At 45.7% G+C, this 16,515-nt stretch overlaps 1 protein-coding gene across 4 annotated transcripts; it reads left to right on the forward strand.

Moving 5' to 3' along the window:
- Positions 1 to 1,541: 1,541 nt before the first annotated feature.
- C5H16orf46 (chromosome 5 C16orf46 homolog) lies at positions 1,542 to 14,726 on the forward strand. 4 transcript variants are annotated; one of them, XM_038538217.1, is made up of 5 exons: positions 1,542 to 1,710; positions 5,130 to 5,212; positions 6,587 to 6,656; positions 8,130 to 8,377; positions 12,452 to 14,726. In XM_038538217.1, exons 4-5 carry the CDS (start codon positions 8,168 to 8,170, stop codon positions 13,439 to 13,441), a joined length of 1,200 nt encoding a protein of 399 aa, XP_038394145.1. In that variant the 5' UTR covers positions 1,542 to 1,710; positions 5,130 to 5,212; positions 6,587 to 6,656; positions 8,130 to 8,167; the 3' UTR covers positions 13,442 to 14,726. The 4 variants fall into 4 exon arrangements, with proteins under 4 accessions (XP_038394145.1, XP_038394146.1, XP_038394148.1 ...); XM_038538218.1 differs by lacking the exon at positions 1,542 to 1,710 and adding an exon at positions 1,920 to 2,197; XM_038538220.1 differs by lacking the exon at positions 1,542 to 1,710 and adding an exon at positions 1,920 to 2,113.
- Positions 14,727 to 16,515: the final 1,789 nt, after the last annotated feature.

Raw genomic sequence — 16,515 nt, forward strand, 5'->3', positions numbered from 1 at the left:
TTCCAGTAACATTGTCTAGTATTTATCAACACATGTAATACATTCCTGATGTTTGTCAACTGAGTATTGATTGAATAGACAATTCTCAATCTGGAAACACTGGATTGTTTTAGCCTTATAGTCTTTAAGTTTTGCTTTCAATTTTTTGTTGTTGTTGCACCCCAAAGTGACAAGGCTACTCAATAAGTCTTTGACCATAGATATGTTAGAATGAAGTTCTGTGTAGGAAGTAGAATAAGAATACAATTATGAATTTAAGGAGAAAAAGCAGAAGAATTTCCATCTTTTAATTATATTTTTAAATAGATGTTGATGAGTATCAAACTCATTAAATTTAGATTTCTTCCAGTACTTTTCAAATAAGGGTTCAACATTTTTTTAAGGTTTTATTTATTGGAGAGGGAGAGAAGGTCCAAGCAGACCCACAGCGCAGAGCTCAGTCTCACAGCCTATGAGATCAGGAAATGAGCAGGGCCCTCAGCCGACTGTGCCACCCCGGCGCCCTGGGGTGAAACATTCCTCAACGCCAACATTTATGATACTGCGGATGTCAGTACTTTACTACCATTTACATTTATGAACGTTTTGTAACAAAAATGTGCAGTGAAGTAACGCAGTTTTGTACAACTGTTTTTTATTTTTTTGTACAACTTTTTAGAAGTATGCAGGCATACCATTTCTTCCAGGTTGTGGGATATAACATACAAATGTGCATATTTTAGGTAAAGAAAATGACACCTAAAAAAGTGTCCAGAAAAGTACTTTGCTCTAATATCCCAGAGAAATGTTATACAATAGTTTTTCCAGGCTTTCTAATTAGTACCGTGGGTTCTGTATAAAAAGCATTAATGGCTATTTTCCCAAGTGCCTCTTAATCACAGTGCTATAAAAGACCTCTAATGCTTTTATACAGCAGAAATACTCACAATGGGGGGGGGGGGGGACCCTAGAAAGCAGACGGGCTTTCGAATCCGTTGTGAGCCGGGTCCAGGCTCTGCCGCAGGCCACCTGGCTGCACCTCCAGGTGCTCAAAAGTGCGAGGCCCAAAGCAGGGGAGGAGTGGGCAGCCCTGCACGGCCTCCCACCAGCAAGGGCGCGACGCTACTTGCCTTCGGGGTCCCAAGGGCAGGGAGCGCGACGCCGTGCCGCCCGCCTCCCGCAGGCGCTGGGCTTCCGACCACGCGCTCGGCTGCGCCCTCTCGCCCGACGGCAACGGCGGGACCTGAGGAGAAGCCGCCCAGGGGCCGTCGCCTTCTAGCGCCAGAGTCCGCGGGGCATCCGGCCCGCGCTCGGCCTCACCCCTTCCCGCAACGGCGGGCGCAGGCGGGCGCAGGCCCTCCCCCGCAGGCGGCGGGCGCGCAGCTGCGCAGGGCCTGCCGGGAGCACGTGCCCACAGCCTCCCGCCCCGCGCGCCCTAGCTTTGTTACGAGAGGCGGGGTCTGGGTCACTTCCGCCCCCGCCCCGCGGGCCCCGCCCCCGCCCCGCAGGCCCCGCCCCCAGCGCGTCCGTAACCCAAGGCAACCGTCGCCCTCGCCCGCCCGCGGGACTCGGCTGCCGGGCGCCTTCCATCCCGTGGGCCCCACAGGAGGGTGTGAGCGGCCGCGGCCGCTCCCCCGCCCCCAGGGCAAAGCCCCAGACTCCGCAGGCGGCAGAGCGAGAGGCCCTGCCCGGTTCGGAGCTGCCTCTGAGGAAGGGAGGCAAAGCGGAGAGGTAGTTAGAGGCGCGGGGGGGCGGGGAATGGGTGGGGCAGTGGGAGGAGCTGGCGGGGCGGGGCCTGCGGGGCGGGGCCAAGGCGGAGGGGGCGGGGCTTGCGGGCGAGCACAGCGCTTGAGAGGACGGTGGGCATCTCTGGGGCCCGGCAGGGACTGCTGGATGAAGAGGACGAGGAGGGATCTTGGAAGAAGGGAAGGAGCCTCAGGGAAGGGGAGGGGCTGGTCTAGGAGAGGGAAGAGCGCCGTGTGGAACACCTGGGCTTTAGGAGCAACAGGTGGAGTGCGTGCTTGAGGACTTGGGCTTTCCTGCAGACTTGGCAGCTGTGTGACAGCTGAGAAGACACGCGTTGCTTTACTGCTTTATTCCCGAAGGGCTGGAGACAGGCCTGCAGTAAAAACAGGTCTGACCTGGAGGGATGGTTGCATAAGCCACGCCCCTAGGGTTCCTTCTTTGGGTCGCCAAAGCTGCTGTGCTGTGTGGGCAGGTAATCGGCATAAGGCACGGATAATGAACTTGGAGAGATACAATTTATATTCCTGAAAATGGGAACAAACTGTGCAAGTTGAGCGGCGCATGTGCTTGACTTTGAGGCAAAGATTCAACTCCCTGCGGAGTTGTGTCCAAAACTGTAAATTAGATCGAAGTCTTCATATCATTTTCCTTTAGAAACTATATTAACAGGGATCAGCATGCCCAAGACAATCTTCAGGACTTAACTACTTCATATGCCTGAAGCGTGGCTCTGCATGAAGAAACTTCCACCATCATTAACAGTGTTTCTATTCATGGATTTTTCTTCATTCAACACACGTTAAAGATCCTCAGAAACATCCATTCAGAATTCCAGTTGAGATTGCCAGAAACCCATCTTTCCCTGGCTGATTTTTTTTTAAGATTTTATTTATTTATTCATGAGAGCCAGAGAGAGCCAGAGACATAGCAGAAGGAGAAGCAGGCTCCCTGCAGGGAGCCCGATGCAGGACTCAATCCCCAGAGCCTGGGCTCATGCCCTGAGCCAAAGGTAGATAGATGCTCAACGGCTGAGCCACCCAAGCGTCCTTCCCTGGCAGGAATTCTGACATGGATTCAAAATTCCTTTAAACCTGAAACTCCAAGACGCCTGGGTGGCTCAGCGGTTGAGCATCTGCCTTTGGCTCAGGGTGTGATCCCATGGTCCCAGGATCGAGTCCCATATCAGGCTTCCTGCATGGAGCTTGCTTCTCCCTCTGCCTATGTCTCTGCCTGCCTCTGTGTGTCTTTCATGAATAAATAAATAAAATCTTAAAAAAAAAAAAACCCTGAAACTTCCAGGAAGATGGGGGTGGGTGTAGGGCACGGTGTAGGGTCAGGGAGGTGGCAAGGAGTTTTGAGGGATCATAGCTTGCTTTTGATTTAAATGTCCTGGGCTTTTGACCTCTCCTGGTCCATCAGCATTCCTCCCACCTCCATTAACCTAAACCTGGGAATGTGTCAACCAGGTGTAGGAATCTAGAGTATGCCATTGGAATCTGACTTTTTATATAAGCAATGGCAAATAGGTGGCATGTGTGCTAGCACTCTTTATTCTCTGCAGACATCATTAATCAAACCACAACTTTTTCCTGCAGTGGGCAAGTCTTAACATCCTTCCCTGTCTCTCTTAACATCCTTCTCTCTCTCTCTCTCTTTTTAAAGATTGTATTTATTTATTCATGACAAACACATAGAGAGAGGTGGAGACATAGGCAGAAGGAGAAGCAGGCTGAGAGGAGCCTGATGCAGGACTTGATCCCAGGACCCCAGGATCATGACCTGAGCCAAAGACAGACACTCAACCACTGAGCTACCCAGGTGACCCTTAACATCCTTCTCAACACAATACCCTAGTTGTGTTGGGACTGATTTGAACTGACAATTGGCAACCTATTCTTCATCCCTATTTTGGACAGTAAATATTTTAAGAATTAATAGACATCAATGTAAATATAAATTCATTTAACTCTTGGTAAGAGTCCTTTTTAAAAAAAAATTTACTTAAATCGACAGATCAAGAATCCTGTAGATGAGATTTATATGCATAGGCCAGATAATTGTATAATGAGGTGAGTTTGCAGCCAGTTGGTAATTAGTAAATGCCCCAGTACAAGGCATATCCACATGGCATTGTCCTTTACCCTCTCCTCACCAACATTTTATCAGCGACAGATGATGTTACAGGAGGTATGCCCATCAAATGCAAATCTTAAAGTGGGAATGAATGGCCAAACTGTGGGGTGTCAGAGTCAGATTGGCAAGTATCTAAGCAGGTTGGAATGATAGTCCAAAACTAAGAGAGTCCAAAACTAACTAATTTTAGAAGGATCTGATCCATTCAGAGGTCTATATCTAGTGCAAAAGAAGAAAAAACAATTTTAAAGAAAATTAACAGCATGGATATGGAATGAAGAAGACAGGGATTATTAACCATTCATGTGGGAAAAAATATAGAATTTATAGTTGACCTCCATCTCAGTGTTCATCAAGATTGGGATATAGCTTTAAAAAAATGTAACAACCTTTGTTCAATTAATAGCTGTAGATTTCAGATCAAAGGGAGTCAGACTTAAAAGACATTTCTAGATGACCACATTTGAAATATTACCCCCATTTCCAGTTACTATATTTGACCGGGAAGTTGTGCATTCTTAAGATGAGGGAATTTGAGATTCTCTTCTGAAGTAATCATAACTGTCTTCAATTATTTTCAGGATTATCATATGTTGTTTTTTGGGGGAACACCAGGAATTGAGGAGCATAAGTTTCAGGATTGCAGATGTTTTTGAGAACATTCTAATCTTCAGAGCTATCGCTGGAGTGAAAAAGGATGCTTGTAAAGTAATGAGCTCTCGATCATATGATTGTAAAACTCCATGGAAATCAAGAAGTGGAATAGTATGACCCATTGATTTACTTCAAATCTGTAAACTAGGCATAATTTACCTTCAGAAAATATGACTATCGGGATCCCTGGGTGGCGCAGCGGTTTGGCGCCTGCCTTTGGCCCAGGGCGTGATCCTGGAGACCCGGGATCGAATCCCACATCGGGCTCCCGGTGCATGGAGCCTGCTTCTCCCTCTGCCTGTGTCTCTGCGCCTCTCTCTCTCTCTGTGACTATCATAAATAAATAAAAATTAAAAAAAAAAGTTCAGAAAATATGACTATCACATCCATGCAGATTTTTGCATTTCAACATAAAAGTAAGAATGCATACAATTTGTAAGAAATCACATATCCACTCTTTTAGTTGATCTTAATAGCTTTTTGTATACTTGTATTTGTCATCTCTTACATGAGTTGGAAGACAAGAATGGGCAATAGAATTTGAAGGCATGATTATTGGAGAAAAATTTAAAATTAAGACAGTTTTCCAATAACTGAATTCTTTTTTTTCTAATTAGGAAAAGACCACCAACATTCTATTTTTGTAGTGGAACATCTTATCCAGCTTGAACAGTATTCCAGAGAAGCACCTCACAATCTGGTATGCAGTAATCTGGCTATTTGACTAAGAATACTGTGTTTACTGATTTCAGAGATGATTCTTAGTTTTTGGTCATAAGGAGTCAATATGTTCCCATGATCCTCCATTAAATGAATAAAATACTTATAAAACACAATATTTATAACATGTAAAGTGCCCATAAAAATGCCTGGTGCACAGTAAAAGCTGTCATGCAGCTCTTACTTCTATTATTTAATGTTATCATTACCTGGGTTTCTTTCGACACTTTGGAATATAATGAGATTGGAACTTACTCTGGTACCCTCACTGGGTCCAACTTCTATTGACTCCAAAATAGGGGCTTCCTATTGGAAGGATAGTGGATGGGTATTGGATACCTGCCTCTTTGGCCTCCACTGTCTGTCTCAATATAGAGTTAATATTATCTTCCTCTCAGATTTCATATATTCTCATGACATGTGAGAAGTCATTGAAGTTGCTGGAGATGGTTAACCTGACAGAGAGAAGAGTACGTGGAACCTTTTCATAGGGCCATTGGAGAGCTGAGGCAACAGGCAATCTTTGAATCAATGATTCTTCAACCTTTTGCAGTGACAGACAGCTTTGTACCTCTGATGCAAGCCCTTTTCCTGAAAAAATGCTTGAGCATTTTCCAAGGTGTCCTAGATCTCCTGAAATGAAATCCATGCATGGTTGGGAGGGCTTCCCATCACAGAGCTTAGCTCTGGAGGGCAAAGGAGGACAACAAGGGTGGAGAATATTGAGGGGGCAGGAATACCTGTGTTGGGGTCAGTATAAGAAAGATCTTCCTGATAGCTCTGCAGGATTGTGCAATCACGTTAAGGTGGTTTTAAAAGTAATGATGGCCAGACTTTGTCCAGACCAATAAGAATCAGAATCTCTGTGGGTAGGGTGTACAGCCAAGTTGGAGAACCAGTAAATCAGAAAGTTTGCTATTGGAACAGGCTAAGTAATGAGCGCTTTGCCAGCAGAGATACTTCAAGTGCAGAACTTTTTTCTTAATGATTTGAACATTCTAACTATACTTAATCTCTCCTAAACTGTATCTGTTTCTTTGCTATACTGACCTCAAGTGCACATTTATTTTATTATTTAAATAAACGACTTTCCTTTTGATTCTCTACCTTTTTCCTTTTGAACTGTACACTTGTTAAGTCTTTGGGCTCTTGTGGGACAAATGTATTTGTAATTCAGGAAAGTGCATGACTGAGTTGGGAGCTTCTTTGGCCTGAGCAGTGACTGAAGTGAAATTTCATAAGATGAAGGGATCAGGCTGGTTTGCACAATCTGGTCCTTAATCATGTTTCTGTTAATAAACAGAATAGCACTCGTGGTTTTTAGTCACTTCTAATACCATTTTTTTCCTTTCAGATTTCATTTATTTCCTCTGATGTCATATTGGAAAAGATTAGGATGTACAAAGATATGTGACCTTCCATAGGTAAATGGAACTTTATTAACATCAAAATGCCACTTTAAGCGTATGTGAAAAAGCCAAAATGGTAATTAAACAGATGTGGTTATAAGAAGTTACAGATCTTTACCTCAACAGAAAATTTAAAAAGTGGGTTTCTAGTAGGGATCATGTTAGGGTAAGAGAACACAAAGTATGTGGTCCCCAGGGGGTGTCATTATAAGCCAGGAATCCTGAAGAAGGCACTGGCTGTTCCTTAGCATACAGCTGGACCATTGGAGGTCACTGCCTAGGCCCTGGGATTCATCTCTGCAGCTTGCATGGTGCTCAGGGGGAGCCTCTGTGTGTAGGAAGGTACTAAAATCATGCCCATCTTATAGATAAGCAAACAGACTTGGACATGTAACTTGCCCAAGGTCGTACAACTAGTAATGGGATTGGAACCTCGGCTGTTTAGCAACCAAGTCTGTGCTCCTAATCAGGATGAGAACTTTCCATAGGTGGTTTAGTTGGTTAAGCATCTGAGTCTTGATTTTAGCACAGGTCTTGATCTCAGGGTCCTGAATTCAAGACCCACGCTGGAGCTCCATGCTGGGTGTGGAGCCTACTTTAAAAAAAAAAAAAAAAAAGGATGACAACTTTCCTAACTCTTTGACTGATTATAAAGGCCAAGCCCCATTTTTCAGCCTGGGAAAATATCATTAATGATAGACAATATCACCCCCATCATCACTGCGACTGCTACCATTACCACCACATACGGGACTAGTATGCTAAGGCTGCCATGATGTAGTACCATAGACACTGGACAGCTGAAACCACAGAAATGTACTGCCTCACACTTCTGGAAACTGGAAGTCCAAAATCAAGGTGTGGGCAAAGTTGGTTTCTTCTGAGGGACATGAGGGAAGGATCTGCTCTAGGCCTCTCTCTGTGGCTTGCATTCTTCTCCCTGTGTCTTTTCACATGGCCTCCCTTTCTGCGTGTCTGTGTCCAGATTTCCCCTTTCATAAGGATCCAGTCGTCCAAGGTGGGTAGGATTAGCAGAGTGACCTAGCCTAGACCACATGCTCTCCAGCCTTGGCTGGTATCTGGAGTTGCCAGGAAGAGAAAGAACAGAAAGTGGCCAGGTCACCCATGCTGACCACAGTTCCCGTGGCGTTAGCACAGTAGCATCTGGCCTTTCTTTGGAGTGGAGGGCAGGGGGGCTCAAACCTGCATTCCCTGCTGCACTTTACCCCATCACGAGGGATAGAGCATCCGCTAACATCTTCTTATCCTCTCTTCTTCAGTCCCAACTTCAGTCCTTAATTAGATCCATTAGTCTTTCCAATTAGCTGTATTTTTTATAATATCAATGGCTGGCAATGGCTGATTTTGTAATATTCTTCCAGTCTATTCTGGAATGTGTCTTGATGTTATTTTACCTGGGTTATTGATTTGTTTTTTAAAGAAATGAATATTATTATAACTAAGTCCAGCCCGCATTTCATGCTATAGGAAGAAGATGTTAAAAACCCTTGGCCACAATCACAGTAATGGATCTCTGTCAGAAGAAGGAGACTGAATTAGAAATCAGTGAAAATAATGAAATTCAAAGCCCAGAAGAAACGGAATTAACGTATACTTGCTCAGATGAAAGAAGTGAAAAGAATCATGTTTGTTGTCTTCTCAATATCAGTGACATTACGCTTGAACAAGATGAAAAAGCCAACGAGTTTGTCATCAGAACTGGATGGGAAGAAGCCGTGAGTATTTCCTCGACTGACCTCAGTCACGCATCTGTGTTTTGGTTCAAGCTTTTCCTTTTGCCAAAAAGAGTTATTACAAAAAAAAAAAAAAAAAAGGCATTGAAATCTAGGAACCTTAGGAATAGAAATGAGATATAAATAATGATAACAGTACCTTTTATTGGGTATTTGTGGCCATTTGGTGTTGGCAAGCTCAAATGCTTCACATATATCCATTCATTTAACCTCTCAATAGCCCTACGAGGCAGGTATTATGAACAGCCTCACTTTTCAAGCAAGGAAAATGAAGCATCCAAAAGGTGAAACAGTGTGCCAAAGATCACCCAGCCAAAGGCCAAGGCAGGGCTTAAATCCAGCTCTTCTGGACTCTAGAACCCAAGCTCCTTAACTGCTGTGCTAAGCTCCCCAAGAAACCTGAGATTGCTGTCCTAGTGGTTCCACTCAGAACACCATGGGTTTATTCTTAAACTCTTCCTAGAATTAATAATGGAATCCTAAATTTAGAACTATAAGGAGATTTGATCGAATTCACTGATTCTCAGGTGATGCTTGTCAATGTCACACAACTGGGGGCTCGGGGAAGGGGATGCTACTGGCATCTATTGAGGGTGAGGGGAAGGGGAAGCTAGTGGCATCTATTGGATAGAGTCCAGGAGTGCTGCTCCAAATCCCACAGTGCCCAGGACGGCCCCCACCACAAGGAATGAGCCAGCCCTGTCTTAGTTTGGGGCTGCTATAACAGAATACCATAGACTGGGGGCATATAAAAGACATTTATTGCTCACAGTCCAGAGAGTGGACATTTGAGATCAAGGTGCCGGCATGGTTGGGTTCTGGTGGCGGAACCTCTTCCTGTTTTGTGCTCACATGGCCCTCATTGGTACAAGTAGATCCCTTGTACCCTCTTCCTCTTATAAGGGCACTAATTGCATTTTGAGGACCCCACTCTCTTGACTTCATCAACCCTAATTACCCCCAAAGATCCCACCTCCAAATACTACTTCGGGGATTCAGGCTTCAACATGGAATTTGGGGGGATGCAGTCATGCAATCCATAACATGCCCTAAATGTCAGTAGTGCTGATGTTGAGGAACCCTGATCTAATTGGTTTATTTTATAAATATGGAAACTGAGGCCAACACTTGGCAGAGCAACTCCCCCAAGTCTACTTGACAGTTGAAAGAGTTGTGTCTTGAGGACCCTTGTCTTGTACTCTCTGTTGTACCACCCCCACCCCACTACCTTGTGTGCACGCAAGCTCGTGCCAGCTAAGTTAGGATTATAAACAGTTCTATTTGACTATATAAAACTTTCCAAGTTTAGAAGGTTCAGTTTACTACTGAAAGTAATGACTTTCAAGTGTATATATCCAAGGGCTGTTGGAAAAGAATTTTCTTTTAATTGGAAGAAATGCCACATGTGCCCCATGCTTAAAGCATGTTTGCTGTTCACAGTGGAGGATGATCACACCGTGCCATCTCCTCCTGCCTGCTGCCTGTTGCTCTTCACTTTCTCTGCCAACCAGTCCCCCACCCCGTGTCTCAGGTGGCCTTGTCTCAGGATGGGTGTCAGGGGCCTCTCTTCCACCAAAGCTAGCTTCCTGCACTGGCTTGTGGCCCTTTGATACTTCCTGTGCTGGTGTCAGGGACCTATGGGCCAGTATGTATATGAGGACAGAGAACACTTTCCTGGCAGCAATTAGTGAGAATTTCCTATGTTTGCAGAGCCAAGGGACCTCACAGGATGGGTTTCCTCAGGGCCATACATGTTTGACTCAGACCAACCCAACCAACATGTAGCTTACCTGTGACAGCCTACCTGTGAGAATCAAAAAATCCAGGTATCATTGATCTCTGGACTTGGATCCCCTGTCAGGCCACCTGAACACCTTGGAGATATAGATCTTCTGTAGCAGCCTCAACCCAAGGCTCACCTGGGGTGTTATTAAAACCATCTGCCCAAGTCCATCCTGTGAGTATTGGCATAGGTTGGGGGGGGGGGCTCAAGAATCTGGATTTTTAAGCAGCAGTGCAGTTGACTCTTAAGGTCAAACAAGCAGAGAACATTTTCTGAATCAACAGGTGCACCTGTTTAATAGATTAAATGGGACATCTGTAAAAAGATTAAAGTTCCAGAATTTAGGTTTCTCTCAAATATCCAGCTGAGTCAAAGTTGGTGTGCTCAATAAGCATCGCCAGAAGATGAATCTCCTTGTCTGGCTGGAGGAGGACGGGATGTGCAGGGGTATAGGACTTGTCTCATTCCAGCTGAAGCCACCTTCCATAGAGAGGCCAGTTAGCCTGAGGATCTGTTAGCTAACGTGCTGGGACCCTTCTTTGCAAAAGCTGGAAATTCACCTGGGAACTCAGGGTCAAGAGCAGTGAGGTCTGAAGCAAGGAATGTGGTCCTCTTGAAGACCCAGCACCAACTCCGCAGCACATGAAGGGACAGGGTTCCAAGACAGAAGCTGGTGGAGGATGCTGGGAGAGGTGTCTTTTGGCTATCTCGAGTGTAGCACAGGGCAGCGACCTTACAGCTCCCACATATCATTGCCATCTAAGAATTGGGACCTAACTATACAAAAGAAAATAGGAGTTTTTTGTTGGAATAGATTCAAGGTGTCTACTTGAATACCTTGAATTCCAAGGAATTTGGAATAAGAAAGACCAGATTCAGATTCAGTACTTACAGGCCGATAACCTCAGGGAGGGCTCCTTCCTCTAGCTCCAAGTTCCGGCCCTAAAGGATGTATGAGGAGGGCAGGAATGCCTAATTCAGCGTCAGGCACTTACTAGACTTTCTGAAAAAGGGATGCCAAACACGATTTTTTAACTGGAGGAATCTGGGGAGCTGAGCATGTGCAGTGAGAGGGTGCAGAGATCAGGAGCGAATGATAGTAAAGGGATGTTTTTGTGCAAGACAACCAGCGGCTGGCCTCCGGTGGTGGCCCGGGAGACACTGCGTTCCTCACAGCCTCTCTTTGTCCCCTGTGTGAAAACACACAGACCTGAATGTGCCAGAACCTGCCGTGGGCTGTAATGATGTTTTTGTTTGTTTGAAGATTTTATTTATTTATGAGAGACAGAGATAGGCAGAGGGAGAAGCAGGCTCCCTGTGGGAACCCCGATGCAGGACTCAATCCCAGGACTCCTGGGATCATTCTCTGAACTGAAGGCAGACACTCAACCACTGAGCCACCGAGGTGCCCCTGTAATAATGTTTTGAACGACAGTTTCCACCTCTGTCATCTGGGCGTCAGAATACCTGAATTAAAGTGCTGTGGTGAGGGTTAAATGAATGAATGCCAATAGATCCTTAGCTCAGTGTCTGGAAGATAGTAATAACATGGGAACTATATTTGCTTTTTTTTTTTTTTTTTTTAAACATATAAGGACCAGATTTAGCAAATGAAGACACAGGATGCCTGGTTAAATTTGAATTTTGGTAAATAGTACCTAGTATGTCCAGTGTTGAGTATATCTCAAATGTGGTCCTGTATTTTTATCTGGCAACTCTATTTAATGGTGAATCTGTTGCAAGCTCAGCCAGGAGACTCTAGGCGTGTACAGGTGGAGAGTGGCGCAGGGGTTCTGGGATACACTGACTCCAGGACCTGCCTCTGCTCATCCTCTCTCCCTCCAGCCCGTCCAACACAGCAGTGTCCCAGGGTCTGATAACAGAGCCTGGTGGTCTAAGAGAACCTGGTAGGGAGGCAAGTACAAACAGTTCTGATTTTATATTAAGAGTTCTGACTTTAATGTGCATCTGAAAACATATAGAGCCAGCACATCAAGATGGCCATTTACAGATATTTTTGCTTAGTATTTTAATATGAAATCCAATTGCTAGTATTTCAGATTAAAAAGCACTATTACAAATGCTATTACTTACTATGAGGCTAAAATAGTATTAAAATTAACAACAGCCAAAAAAAAAAAAAAAAAAAGGTGAGTCAGTTTTAAGGAAAATACCAGTTCCCAGAGGGTGGCCCCCAATGGGGATGTGGTCACCCCTGGAGCAGCTGGACTGTAAGCAGCTCAGCCGGGAGTAACATGCTACTTTATTTGCAGGTTCAAGGCTGGGGAAGGACTTTTCCAACTGCCTGCATCTGGCCCAGGAAGAAGCCTAAAAAGGCGAGGGTGGGAGAAGTTGCCAGCGGCTGCTTACTCTGTGGCAGCCTCTCCCAAGGGAGCACTGAGGCCAGGCCTCAGGCCGGGAAATTGGGGTCAGGGGTTCCTGCTGAGGTAGGTCCAGAGAAGGATCAAGGAAGCCCCTCCCAGACTCAAGGGACCCCTCAGGGTCCCACTGCTGCCTCCAGGGAGATTAGCAAGATCTGCTTTCCCACCTACAGTCAGGGAGAGAAAAAAAGTCTGCAAATAAAGGAATTTGTTTGGTGCAAGGAAGACTGGGCCACCACTGAGACTATTAGGGGCAAGGACCCCAGAAGTGCCAGCAGAGGTCCCTCCATCTCAGACTCCTTGACTTCCAGGGCTCTTTTAGTTCTGCCTCCCCTGAAGGCTTCACCCCCAAACGGCTTGGATGTTCTGGGTAAGAAGAGTAAGAACTTTTTCTTGCAGCCGGAAGAGAAGGTGCTGGGTGTGGAAAAGGATGAGTGTGTGGCTTGTACATATGGATTGAAAACAGTTGACGGGAAAGGTGAAAAGAGACCCGTTGAGCTGGCCAAGCACCCCAAGGTCAATGACACACTGCCTTTCCCTCCCCGGGTGGCCCCAACACCCCTGCTGGCCAATGTGGAGCCGTGCTGTCTGCAGTGGTCCCTCCTGCCTGAGAGAAACCTGCTGTGCCCTCCCAATCCCAGCAACGTGCATTATCTCACCACCGTGCAGCTTTTGCAGAAACAGGGAATGCAAAACTACAAAGCCAAATTCAGAGCCAGGGAGCCAAGACCTCCCATCAACACTCAAAAGCGCATTCTCACGGAGGCCAAGCAGGAAAACAGGCTCCAAATGTTGGAGACCAAAGTGTTCCCGAGAACGCTCTTGCCATCCCTCACAGTGAGCAGAGTTGTTATTCCGGTCTCCACTCACAGACTGCTCTGAGCTGCCGCAATAGAACTCCCTGGGAATAAGTACTGTTTGAATTCTTTCATCCTCTCCCGGTCTCTCCCCCTCCATCCCATCCTGCTCTCTTCTCTTCCCTTCTGCGGTGCTCTTCCCGGCCACTGGCCCTCCCCTAGTCCTTTTTCTTTTTTTGCTGTAGAACCAGAGGAAATGGAACCTCACTGTATGGGTTTCAATTCATTCTCAAAACCCCCATGTTTATGTGTCACCTGCTTCTGTTGCTTAGCCATTTACAAAATGCAAACTGGTAATGCCAGTCTCAGCCTGTGCCTGCCTTATCTCTCTACTCCCCCTGGAAGCCAAGCGGATGGTGGGGACTCTGAAGGACCTCCCTCAGTGATGCCCATGTCAGCCTGGAGCCAACCGGCTGGGGTTCTTTCCACCCCACCCCCGTGCCGTAAGCCAAGTGGAAGGGCTTGTTTAGACCAAATTGTTTCCTGATCTTGTGAACCAGGCAGTTATCTATCATATATAGTTATCTATCCTGCTTCATTTTCTCTTGCAACAAAGATCTGAAACATTGCTTTAATAGATAACCCCAGCCTGTGTCCAAATAAACATCCTTGTGTCTGAGGTGTCATATCCTTATATCCACGGATATACCGCATCCACTACATGCTGCACATCCCAGGGTTTCCTATACTTAGGTCATAGCCTCATGCTAGTCTCCATGTCTGGAAAAGTTTTAGCCGCAGCTCCATAAAGTCCATCTTGGGAAGCAGGTTAAGAATAACTATTTGGAAAAAAAAATGTCACTGTGATTATGACTGTCACCCCTCATGCTTCCTCCAGTCTGACCTTGTGTCTAATTTTTGGGAACTCTCAATCCCAGACAGACACTTACAGAATAGGGAATACTTTCTCCCTTCTTCCCTCATTTTACCCCAATGCATATTTCCTAACGTTGTATATAAATTAAACATTTGTAAATGAGTTATATTTTAAGTGCTAAGTGACAATGCTATGTAGAGAAATGCTCTGAAAAACCATTTTGTAGTATGAATAACCATTTAGCCGCTCTGTAATTACATAGTTTGCATTTGCTTAAGATAGGTTGTACTTGATCTCTGGACTTCCTGTCCCCTAAATTATGGGTAGACAGACGTAGGACTGTGTTTGTAAACATCTGCTTTCCACAATTGGTCTTTGTAATGTCTCTTAGTTTTTTTTTTTTAATTGTTTTGTGATTTGTTTTTACAAAACACTAGAAATGCAGAAATGAATATAGTACAATGGTCATTAAAAGGTGTACTTTGCCTATTGAGGTCGGACACTTCTTTTTTATAGTCTAAAAGCAATTTTTAGGTTCTGCCCACCTCTTATTCTCTGAATGAAGAAACCATCTAGGTTCTGCCCCCAAGAAGCTGTTGCTCTCCCGCTGCGTCAGGACCGTGAAGTGTGAGACCTGGTGTTGTGTGAGGACCCAGCTCTGGCAGCCTGCCCTCCTGCGTCAGTGGTTCTTCAAGCTTCATCTCAGAAACAGCAAGATGATGTCTAAGCTCAGTATGGAACATAGGCGGGAGTGTCGCTGGGAGGGAAGCATGTCTACCAGCGTGAGCAAGGGACAGAGCCCACCTACTTAGCTTCGGGGTGCTTACATTTTGAGATCTGGAGTCAGTCGGAAAACATTGATCTAAGTTAGAATATTTTTGTAAGAAAAACCCTTTTGTTGTGATAAGGGTCATAAATTCTACAGATTTTGAGGGTAATGATTTAGAATTAAGAGGAGGGCTGGTCTGAACAAAGAAAGGGCCCAGATTTAAAGCTTTGTTGTATCCTTCTCTTTGAGCAAATAGTTTGGCCAACAACACACTGACTAGGAGATTCCTCTATGAATAGATACAAGTATTGTGCATTTGGCATCTCTCTCTCTTTTCTTAAGATTTTATTTATTTATGAGAGACACAGAAAGAGAGAGAGAGGGGCAGAGACACAGACAGAGAGAGAAGCAGGCTCCATGCAGGAAGCCTGGTGTGGGACTCGATCCTGGGACTCCCGGGATCATGCCCTGAGCCAAAGGCAGATGCTCAACCGCCGAGCCACCCAGGCATCCCAAGGAAAAATATATAATAGAATTCAGTCCCCATTAGGGATCTAGGTCACCAAAAAAACTTTCAGGGGAAATCCCGCCATTTAAGGGCGTTAAGCACATTATAACTATGGCAACAGCCTTCTTCCTGCCTCAAGGTAATGGTCCTAGTCAGGTTTTGGATCCTCTTGTCCTCTCTAAGCCACACGTGGAGGGCTGTGTTTCATCCCTCATTCTCATTAGATGTCTCATTAATAAAACTCTCCAAACTCCTATTTTCCTCCAAACTTTAAAAATCACCAAGTGAAACTGTGGCAGCACCTGACACAGGGCTCCTGCAGAGCCTGAGGTCACCCTCTGGATGAGGCCAGGCTGAAGCCTGGGGTGCTGCTGTGTGTGGGTCTGGGTTAGGCAAGAGGGTGCCTGGAGCAGCGGGAAACCCGGACAGACAATGTTTCCTGACAGAGCCATGAGGCCTGGCTACATTTGGACACGTGTGTAGGATTTTGGCTACTCAGGGAGACTTCCCCTAATTTTTAGCTTTATTCTTTTTATTCTGGATGTGGCCTCCTTCTGTGAAATTTACCTGTACTTCAAGGACTATGCTACTTGAACCCAGAACCAATTTGGTTTTCATTCCCTCCAAGTTCAAGAGTTTTGAGGACCCAGAGAGCCCACAGAAGCCCCGCCCATTTCTCTCTGGCTATCCCCAGCTGTCCAGGAAGGCCAAGATGCATGACCTGAGGCCTCATGTCTGGGCCTTGGTAGGGTATCTGGGTCCAGTGCAACCTTGGTGCTGCAGCTTAGGGGCTTCTGAGAAGCAAGATGGAGAATAAACAGAGGGGCTCCTGTGTCTATGACCAAGGGCATATCAGGACAGTCGCTGGTACCCCAGGGAATACTCTACCACCGTCTGCCAAGCTCACTGGGACGCTGGTGCCAGGACTCTGTGCCGTGCTCTTGATGTCCAGACTAGACTGCCCCGAGCTCTGCCAAAACCAGCCACACAATACAGAAATTCCTT

The sequence above is a fragment of the Canis lupus genome, chromosome 5 (genome assembly GCF_011100685.1).
Source record: "Canis lupus familiaris isolate Mischka breed German Shepherd chromosome 5, alternate assembly UU_Cfam_GSD_1.0, whole genome shotgun sequence".
Classification (NCBI taxonomy): Eukaryota; Metazoa; Chordata; class Mammalia; order Carnivora; family Canidae; genus Canis; species Canis lupus.